At 33.3% G+C, this 11,334-nt stretch overlaps 1 protein-coding gene across 1 annotated transcript; it reads left to right on the forward strand.

The window, feature by feature from the left end:
• Window positions 1-2,109: 2,109 nt before the first annotated feature.
• LOC149477639 (uncharacterized) lies at window positions 2,110-3,915 on the forward strand. The gene is made up of 2 exons (XM_089710390.1): window positions 2,110-2,239; window positions 2,612-3,915. Exons 1-2 carry the CDS (start codon window positions 2,110-2,112, stop codon window positions 3,913-3,915), a joined length of 1,434 nt encoding a protein of 477 aa, XP_089566516.1.
• Window positions 3,916-11,334: the final 7,419 nt, after the last annotated feature.

An 11,334-nucleotide genomic window follows, 5' to 3' on the forward strand; every position in this document is an offset into this window, starting at 1 on the left:
ACGAACATAGGTCATATTATCTATAAAATAATTGTCAAAGTAGGTATGATATCCTAACTAGTATTCTATATTATGTAATTAATGATTAACTTTACCTTTGTGTATTACAAATTCCGGTATAGATCCATTTATAGATCGGCCTTTTTCCTATCACTCTCTGTTTGATAAAAGTTTATTCATAAAACAAAAATAAGAATTTTTCGTTAAATTAGGTATGCCTTATTATCTTACAAAATACACTGATGATATACATAATCTATTTAGTTACTCTCAAAACACTTCACTTGCAAATTGTCGTAGTAAACATTATTAATTTTCTCAAAAAACAAATTTAACCTCAAAGTAAACGTTTGTTATTTCCAAAACAAAACAAACGAATAATGATACTATTTTCAGATGGTATTTACCGCTTCAAAATTGTATACATTATCACACTTCTTAAATTGGTCGCATATTCAACTTCAGTTTCGACTTTCGATGTAGTTCCGAATTCGGTTCGTACCTAATTCGTATATCTTCGTAAAAAGACACTGCCTACCTTGTGTGTTTGTGTGCGTGGTTTTATTACATCAGTGTGCCGTGTTTATAGGCACGCACACATATAAAATATGCGTAAACACGCAGAGCACACATATAAAAACTTAGACACGGATAGTTTGTGTCTTTGCCGTCCCGTGACGTACTGGGTCCTGTGGCGGCGCTAGTGCAGCGCATGAATAGTGACTTGAGCCGAGTCGGTGTTATAGAAATTAGATAATAATGCTACCAAAATACCGATAGATGGATCTAAAATATATTTGAAATATATTTTTATTTCATAACTACATTGCGCAATTAATAAAATTTAATGACGCTGTGAATTTCATTTATGCATATTAAATATTGATCAGAGTTTGGTAAATGGTAGGGTAGGCAGTGTCTTTATGTCTTTATGGAATGCACGCCACTGAGCTGTTTCAGATGATTCTAATCCAATATGGATTTGAAGCTACAAGTACTTTACCGATTTTAATGAAATTTGCACACTGTGAGCAGTTTTATCCAACTGGAGAAATGGAATAGAACTAGTGTTAGATAGTTTTTTTATTTATAAGTTAGTTTGAAATAAGTAAACAAAACAAAATGAAGGGCCAGTTACATGACTTGCTACTGAATTCATGGATAGCTCGTTTGTTAATTAATTGTTAAAGAATAATTTCATATAGGATTTGAAAACTAACCCAACAGAGAAGTTTACCAGAATATTCAAAGTGTCGTAGTTAAACTACCTATAACTTATAACTAATTAAAGTGCCATTACCCCAAATATTACAAGAATATCTAAATATGTTTTCTTTTTAAATGTGCTTGCAATAGAAAGCTTTACTATAGAATTTCAGTTAATTAAGCGAAATACAATTTAATGCATTTATAAAATAAATATTAATAAATTGCTTAGCCTTGACGTGTTGAGAGTAGAGCACAACCTCAAACGATTCGCGTAATAAGGCGTGCAATAAATACACTTTCTGAATAAAGAGCCGCTTCCACGTTACACAACCACGGCAAGGGTTTCTCAACTCTCGTATAATATCGCGAACTTTACAAGGAGGCGAGGGGGATGACTCGCTACTTCTCTTACTTATTTACATAATCACATACGATTCTAATTGCAAACCGTTTTCATATTTACCTTATGTAATATTGTTTATTTAAAACTGTATGTTATGTAATAATGGTAGATTCACGGGTAATCTCAAGATGTGATTGCACAAATGAGTGTAAAAATTACGTTAGGTATAAGAAATATTTGGCTGATTTGTCGCTCTGTTGTTAAAAAATTGATTGCATTTTAATGTTTTTTTTTCCCGATTTTCGAACACAGCCTTTTATTCAAGTTTTACGGAATTATTTTAAAACCTCTAGGTCTTAACGCTATCATACCAAACACAGAATAAGCTATAAATATAGACCTAAAATCTAATCACTCTAATAAACTAAAATACTCTTTACTGCCCAAACCATCTTCTATGACTTAAAAACAATCCTGACAGGTTCTGTCACTTTCCATAATATTTTCGTGCATTTACCTGGTTTTGTATACCTTTAGATATTTTATAGAAGTTTACAATGGAGAAGCAGAGCGAGGAAGACTGTGGGGAGAAGAAACCGTTGCCAGATGACTTCTGTGCGTTCCTCCCGTGGGCCTGTAACCAGTACCAGCTGGACTTCCTGGTGGTTATCACACGGGATCTGCAGAGTAAGAAACATTTTAGAAAGACGATGCTGATGTAGATAAAGTGTAAAAGACAATATTTTACTTTTTAGAAGCTGCGCCTTTGATTGATTTCTGGTGTTTTAGCCGTTGAGACATTTTTGCCATTGCTAGAAAAAAGATGAATTAAAATATTAGCATATAAACTTAGAGCTTCATAATTAGTAATTACACTATTTCGTTATGTATTGGTATTTGTTTATTCTACAAAAATAAGAACTCATTTGATTGTTCAGTTTATTGCTCAGTTAAATGCTGTAGATTTTGCCATAAACTTAGGAGATGATAAATTTATAAATGTTTCACTTTTATTCCATGAACCAGAAATAAATAACGATGTAACATTGTGTTTTACAGATGAATACGTAAGCGTTCATCAAGGCCATCACGATCGCATGAAAAAAGGGAAAAGCAAAGCAAAACTTACTTCACGGATGGACGTCGACTCCGAAGACAAGGACGGCAAAAGCGATGTCTTCGATACATCTTTCACAACCACCAGCAAGACTCTTAAAATAACAGCCCTATACGACGCTAACGACAACCTAATCAAATTGAAATTCCTAAAAAATAAACTCATTCCACAGAAGATTTGGAAAATTATCGGGCTCATGATCCAATTTCAAACGTATCTTACTAATATTACAATTAATGGTGGTCTAGATCAGTATACTATTTATGAAATCTGCAAGTTCCTTAATACTTCACATCTCACTGAATTAATTCTCGACTATTCTTTTCTTGGCGAAGCCAATTTCTACTTACTATTTGAGTCAGAGAATCCCCTACGCTATATATCACTCGCTGGATGTGGTATCGATAACACAATTGTACAAACGATTGCTTCAAGACTAGCCTATCCGTTACCAGCGTCTAAAAAACTACGCATCCTTAATTTATCATCAAATAAAATAACAGACAGTGGTGCTAAACATCTAGCTGACGCTCTCAGATCTAATAGACATCTAACTTATTTAAATATAGCTGGCAATAGAATCTCTGATGTGGGTGCATCGTATTTATTCGATGTTTTAAGTGAATTCCCGTTACTAACAGATGAAATAATGCAATCCAGACAAAGACATATGGGCTTTCTTAAACACAAAAACGACGTTATCTCGAAGATACTGCAAGATTTGAAAGCAGGTGATTTTGACAAAAAAGCTTCGAAGCGAAAATCTATCAGACCACCGTCGACTCCATCTACTAAAAGGGGAAAACTTGACAAAGAGGGATCTTTGAAATCTCTAGTCGACCCGAATGCTAAAAGCCTTATAAATGTAGATATGTTATTATATGATAAAGCAATTAATATGGCTGAAAATGCCATTGGTGATTTTGAAGATCCATTTAGCTCAAGCAATACATGTGTTAGAGATGGTATTTTGTACTGTAAGGGCAATAATTCTCTCTCCTATTTAAATATTGGATACAATAATTTGAGTTACGTATCATTGAATAAAATATTGAATGTACTCTTATATCAGAAGTCGTTAGATAGACGGCCTTCTGGTTTAATTAATATAATTATTGAAGGAAATCCAATGCCAGCGTCTAGTCTGAAGATAAATGAAATAGATGATATCATAGATAGAGGTTTAGAATCGTTCAGGCGAATGTCTGGGTTTAAAAAGCGACCACATTCTAAAACCATGAAATGATTAGGGCAGGGTTTTTTATTTATAATAATTTAAGTGTTTTTATATTGATATAAACCTATTTTATTAATATTATTATTTAAAATAATTTTTATATTGTTTAAATAATACGTTTTAGTTATATTTTTAATATGTAATTTATTTTTAAGTAGTTTTATTTTAACTAATTATTTATATTAAATAAAATATTATTATCTTTTCCTATGCTGTTTTATTTCTAAGAGGTAATTCACAGTTGTATACATAATATAATCCATAGTAATATTATAAATGCGAAAGTAAATCTGTCTGTCTGTCTGTTACTCAATCACGCCTAAACTACTGAACCAATTTTCATGAAATTTGGTATGGAGATATTTTGATACCCGAGAAAGGACATAGGCTACTTTTTATCCAGGGAAAATGACGCAATCCCGGAAATCCCACGGGAACGGGAACTATGCGGTTTTTTTTTGACTGCGCGGGCGAAGCCGCGGGCCGAAACCTAGTATGTACCTATATCAATGAAACCCAAGACCCAAGGTAGACAGGTAGACAGTTACGTTAATTTACAGATTATAAAATCTCTTACTACCATTTCCATTCACAAACTAGAAAAAAAAATCTTAAACGGTATTTGTTTCAGGAATCATCAGTTTGTTGAAGAAAATCCAACATGACAAAAAAAAACATTTAAATTGAAGATATACCTACATACATGTTTTATTCAGTAATTAAAAATATGTGCGAAATAATTTTATACCTACTTAATTGAAATTATTTTTAATTGATTAAGCAAAACTAACAAAAGTCTACTTTACGACAAGTAAACTTCTTAATACTAACAAAGAACACACGATTTATCAAACTCTATAATTACTGTGGGTATCATAATATATTTTACTACCACTGCAACAAAATAATTCAAAAAGCCAAAAAAGCCATCACAATTTTCCTCGCTACGCGCGTCGCGGCGCGGGCGGGGGACCGCGTCGATATTACCGCGGAAGCCATCTTAAAATATAAGACCCCCTCCCCCGCACCTCCTTAGACGCTCGCTTTTTCAAACTGCCGAGCGAGCGCTGTGCGCTGGGGTTCGCAACCTTTGGTTCGAAATTTAATTTATTTTTAGGTGTTGTATGTATATTGAAGAAAGATGTACTTATGGTATAGATTTTTGTGTTTTTAGTGAAATAGGACGTGCGAATTTAATAAAGCTATGAATTTTTTATGTTATGTAGTTTATCGGGTTCTCCTGAGATTCCTTTTTCATCGTTCCATATTATCCGACTATTTTAATTATTTTATATCAATTGATCAAATTTATTGTATGTTCGAGATTATAATATTCACAAAAGATTCACTGCTGGTATCCAACTATAATAGTAAAGTCAGATTTTATAAAAAAATAGTTTAATTAATTAAAACAAAAACAAATCCTTTAATAATCCTTTTTATAATGTTATCAAATATTTCCTAATACCTAGCACAATCTAATATTCATCAAAGGTATGCAAAACCTATCCGACTATGATTTATTTCACAGCCAGGCAAAAACAGCAAAACAAATTTCATTTACTCCACCAGATTATCTTAACGTAATAAATTTCTTGCCAACTCCGTCTAAATCAATACAGCATTAACGCACACATGTGCAACTCACGCCTACGGCTGCAGTGTAAAAACTATTGAAATGAAAATATAAAGCGTGCACACAAACGCCTTGAGAGGACGCACACAGACACGCGAGTGTGTATACAGGCCGCGGCGCCCCCACCACCCACCGCCCGCTGCTTCGTGCGCCTTAGACGTTGGCTTTTTACATGGGTACAAGCAACCGCGTCAGGGGTGATCACCTTGGGTTCCATTTTCATTTTCATTTCATTTTATTCATGTTTTAATTATTATATTTAGCATTTCTTGCGCGTTTTATCTACTTCGTTGTTAAAATGAAGGTGATATTGTAAATAAAGAACACTTTGTAAACTTACTTATATTTTCACGATTTTAACTGTCACTCACATTATAAATGGTACACTAGTATACTTTCAGATTGCTATTATTATAAATTTTATTAAAAAGAAATAAAAATGTATGGACTAGAATACCAGACAACTGTTACAATCACAATACTTTACAATTATCACAAGAAGTTGTATACGAACTAAAATAAATCCCTATCAATTCAAACAGGTTTTCCCTTATCTTCAATTTATAACATTAGATCACCATTCTTGCGACAGGTTTCTTTACGAAATCAATGTTGTCTGGTGGGAATACGAAGTAAAAGCAATTTCTTCGAAAATTCTCGATTGACCTGTTCGTGAGGGTGATAGTTATATAGTGAATCTAGTTTATTTGAAACGTGTTTACACTTTACAATAAGTTCAGTTTTCGTCGCTCGATATCTTGATATTGTGTAGGAACTAGTTATCATTTTTGGGGTCGTGAGAAGGTGATGTCGTTTTTGGACGAAAATACGTTTTCCCCTTTAGATGTTTTATAACAATTTTGTGTGAAATAAACTGGTTACGCATTTAGTTCATTTTATTCATTGAGAATAAAATTTTGCTCTAGGTAGTAGGTACCTATTGATCATTAATTTATTCGCGAGTTTAACAGAAACATAGAAATAAGAAAATTATTGAGTAGGATCAGAAAAATAATTTAATATTAATTCAACTTTGCTTGCAAAAAAATAAGCATACTTAAATAATTTAAATTAGTATCTAAATTAGAGTAATAATTAAAATAGGTAAACAATTAAACCTCAAAAACACCAATTAATTAAAAACAATCATTGCTCCAATTATATAAACACGAATCAAGATATCAATACAAAATCTCTTTCTTCAAAAACATGAAGACGCAACAATAGATTAAAAAACAGGTTTATAAAAAATGCACGATTCTCACGCAGTTATCTTTATTGTGTCATATGTTGCTCAACAATGTGCTCTTAACAAAGAACCGGCCACGTCCCTACCCTAAACAGGTGAATTTGAAGATTTATTGTCAAGCCCAGTTTATTTTAATATCGTTACGGTCAAGATACGACTTTAGTGTTCGTATTTTACTCGTTTTATGCAGTGTGTGAAGTATTTTTAGTGTAAGTTATGGGTTTCTGTGAATAAAGTGTAGTTACGTACTTTTATCGTAGTGTATAGGGATGATGCATTACAAATTGGTTTTACTGATTTATAGGAATGAAGGTGATAAGTGTACGATGTTATGTCAAACAAAGTGTTGTTTGGTTTTGGTTAATATTCCGTGGGAGTCGAACCCAGAACCTTGGTACCTATGCTCATGCATTAATTAATGAGCCAGGGTCGCAGAATGTTTTTATAATTGCAATTTTGATAAAATTTTACTTTCTAATGGATAATATTTATGTTTTAATGAACATGTTTTTAAAACCTAGTCTTTGTAAGTTATTAAAGGTACCTACAAAATGTAATTCAATATGAACATAACTAAATAATCTCTACTCATTCTTAACTCATACCACAATCATAATAATATAAAATTGAACAAACAAAACACATAGGTAACCCCTAATTAGATATTAAATAATGAATCCACCATGAATTCTTAACGGCTAGACGTTAAAATTCTACCCTAGTCATCGCTATAGGCGTATCGCGGCGGCCTCATCTCACTGTCTTTCTAAGGGGACCGTATAAAATAGTTATAGAGGGAAGGGGAGCTACTTAACCGTTTTTAGGAGACACCCCGCCCGTACCACCCCGTTACTTCACCCGCTTCCGACCCCCTCTCATTCCTTCGACGCCACACCCCTATAACTAACTATTCGTATATTTTTGCAAAATAGAATTCTTACCGAGGGTTCCCTATACCTGCCTTTTATAGTTGTGTGCGTCTTTTGAAATCGGGTCGACCGATTTAGTTTTAATTTCTGCAGATTTCGAGCGAAAATATTCCGTTTTGTACGCTTTGCATACGTGAGGCGAATTTTAAAATGAATTTCCTCCCTCGTTTAATTAGAGGCTACTTTATTCAATTGTGGTATGATTTTGTTTTAATTGGAAATTAAAAATTGTAACTGGTTTTGAAAGCTTATTAGTTATTACGTAATGTATTATAGAAAAAATTAATATGAATTAGGTATCTATGGTAATTAGGTAGGTAACATACCTACTTGTTTTTTGGATTTTTAATGGTGTAATAAATAATTATGAACATTTATCAAGTAGATAATATAAAAAATGACCGTGTTATTTTGGACGTTAATAACTATAATGAATAGTGCTTGTTTCAAAATAAAATATGCAAATATATGTACCTACATAAATCACTACGAAGCAGCTATTTTATTTATTTAATTTATAACAGAAATAAGGAGTTAGCACACAGTAAGTAATTTTAACTATTTCACTTAGGCACTGAAACGCTATTCGTAGATTTAGACCCAAATCAGTTCTTAACCGGCCAAGTGTGAATCGGACGAAGAAGAAGGGTCAACTGCCCTCTGTTATATTTTTACATTCTATGATTCGAAGTGTGGATACTTTTTACTTTATATATTATTATAATTAAATTTATAGATAGTAGGTAATAACGAAAATTATACACTTCGAGCAACATTCGATTTGTGTCTAATAGGTATCTCTCAAATCAAATCAAAATAATTATTACTTTAATTATTAGTAAATATCTATTTAATATTGTTTCTTGGTTGCTTTTAACATTAAAAAAAAATAGATTTTTAGAGTCGCATTTCATTAAAATCAGTATTTGATTGTCATATTGTATACCTACCTACTTTAATTCTTCCGGCTTGACCTGTGATAAAGTACAATATTATCTCGCTACTAGCCACTATAGAAGACGTAAATTTTTAAAATAAAAAGAATTTATAGGTAATCGAAAATTTTGACCTAAATCGCAAAAACAAACAAATTACAAATCTTTCCCCTTATTAATATCATAGATTCCTTCAGAAACCTCATAAAAGTGTCTTCAAAATTAGTCAATCGATCCGCGAAAACCGCGTCTTGATTACATACACAACATACATACGAAACCGCGAATCTTTATATAATAAATATCATCTAAGGTATAAGATGTGACTTGATAAATATGTATGTGCGCCGAGCGAGGTAAAATTTTAGGGGGAAATTGTACCCTCGGTAATAATGTGGCTCGTGAAATTTCTAGATATATTTATCTATTTAGGTATTTATTATTTGGTTTTGAGACAAGTAGTTAAGATGAAAATGTTTCAAATAATGTTATAGGTTACAGACGAAAAGTAAATAAAACAAACGAAACAAAAATTTGATTCGTTTTATCTTAACACAGATGACTAGTCTGCAAATTACATATTAAAATACGTTGAAGACTTAGGTGCTTTACTTTATTTTCTATGCCCAAGGCCAGGGGCAAAGACTATGTTTTCACAAAAGCATTATACCTCTAATGTTAAAAATAACATTATAATGTCCGCTATGGTCACTAGAAATTTTCAAACGTATTGTCAAGAGACATAACTAATGTAAGGCTAATGTGCAGATTTTTGTTATTGTGTGATTTCATTTCCTACAAGTTTAATATACCTAGAGGAAAAAATAATAACGTTTACTAAATGTAGTATGCAACTGTAAGTACAAACTGAAGGATTTATTTAGTAGACCAGTAGCCAAGCAGCTTCAAATTAGCTACTTGTAGTTCAATCGAGATTAGCCAACATTGCTGTCATGTGATAATTATTGTGAGGAAAAAAATTACTTTGACAAAAAAGTAGTACCTAGTAAAGAACGAATTTGAATTGTCAGCAGATTCTATGTCCTGTCATACTAGTACCAAATCATTTTTATTTTTGACGTGACAACGTCTTAAATTAGGTTGCGACTGGGAGTCACTTATGAAAAAGTGTAACGCTCGGTAACGTTACGATGAGTCACCGAACGAGAGAGAGGCCCGCCGAATGCCTTGCGTCTCTCTCCCACTCAACTATGATCGAGAAAAAGACGTTGTCACATAAAATCTTCGCCCGTAAAACCGACTTTACAGGCAACCATTTTTTTTTCGAAGTGTCTAGTCGTCCGCTAAACGGATGAATAAAATAAATTAGTCGTCCGATTACCGGATGAATAAAATAATTTAATCGTCCGATTACCGGATGAATAAAATAATTTAATCGTCCGATTATTCGGATTAATAGATAACCTTTTAACACTAAAGCTAGTTGGGTTGGACTAAAGCAAAGGGGGCGCAGGACTTAGAAAATTTTTGATGGAGTTGGTGTCATTATAACACCTATTTATTATTGTTTTATCGTAAAGATTACGCTAATATAAGCATGTTTTATAGGAACAACTTTTCTCTAAAATCAAAAATGGCCGAGATATTTGCCCTTAATTCGTTAGGTTAGGTTTAGGTTAGGTTAGCCTTTAGGTTAGGTTAGGTTAGGTTTCTTAAAAAAAAAACTACACAGAAATAGGAGCCTCGCGAAGCGGGGCTCCGTCGACACGCAAAAAAAAAATCAAGTTTAGGTTAGGTTAGCCGTTAGGTTAGGTTAGGTTTCTTAAAAAAAAAACTACACAGAAATAGGAGCCCCGCGAAGCGGGGCTCCGTCGACGCGCAAAAAAAAATCAAATACCTACGTGTGCCCTCCTCCCCCCACAAAAAACCTATAATACGTGCGGCAGTTCTCTAAAGAAACCCCGATAACCTAACTATATAGATAAATAGTTGTTATCGGACGATTAAATTATTTTATTCATCCGGTAATCGGTATCCGGTACCTTTAGGCTTAAGTGTGTGCCTGATGTGTGGAAAATAGCCGAAGTTATAATGATACCAAAACCTGGTAAACCGCCACATGAGACTACTTCATACCGGCCGATCTCTCTGCTGCCGATCATGTCAAAATTATTTGAAAAACTTTTCTTGAAACGGTTAAAACCCATAATCGAGGAAAGAAACTTAATTCCTGAGTACCAATTTGGATTCAGAGAACGCCATTCTACAATAGATCAAGTACATAGGATAACCAATATAATTGAAAAGGCTCTAGAAGAAAGAAAAGTTTGCTCCACGGTATTTTTGGATGTGGCGCAAGCATTTGATAAAGTATGGCACGAAGGGCTTATATACAAACTAAGAAATATGCTCCCAAAACAGTTTGCTGACATCTTAGAGTCTTACTTATCACAACGTATGTTTAGAGTAAGACAAGATGATGCATATTCAGAGCTTAAGCCTATAAAAGCTGGAGTACCGCAAGGAAGTGTCCTGGGTCCTATTCTGTACTTGTTGTACACTTGCGATATTCCTGAGTTAGAGAACAACACCATTGCAACATTTGCGGATGACACAGCTATAATGGCTACAGGTGACACTCATGAAGAAGCAGTAGAAAAAGTTCAGACAGCTGTTAATACGATCTTTGACTGGACGAAAAAATGGAGAGTAAAACTC

The sequence above is a fragment of the Colias philodice genome, chromosome 24 (genome assembly GCF_061535455.1).
Source record: "Colias philodice isolate Cphi_HAF_F1 chromosome 24, ilColPhil1 Martin Lab GWU primary, whole genome shotgun sequence".
NCBI lineage: Eukaryota > Metazoa > Arthropoda > Insecta > Lepidoptera > Pieridae > Colias > Colias philodice.

Bases quoted from the DNA above. Each gene is read 5' to 3' on its own strand.
- LOC149477639 (XM_089710390.1), top strand. From the start codon at position 2,110: ATGGAGAAGCAGAGCGAGGAAGACTGTGGGGAGAAGAAACCGTTGCCA. The intron at 2,240-2,611 runs GTAAGAAACATT...TGTGTTTTACAG, and splicing joins TATCACACGGGATCTGCAGA to ATGAATACGTAAGCGTTCAT.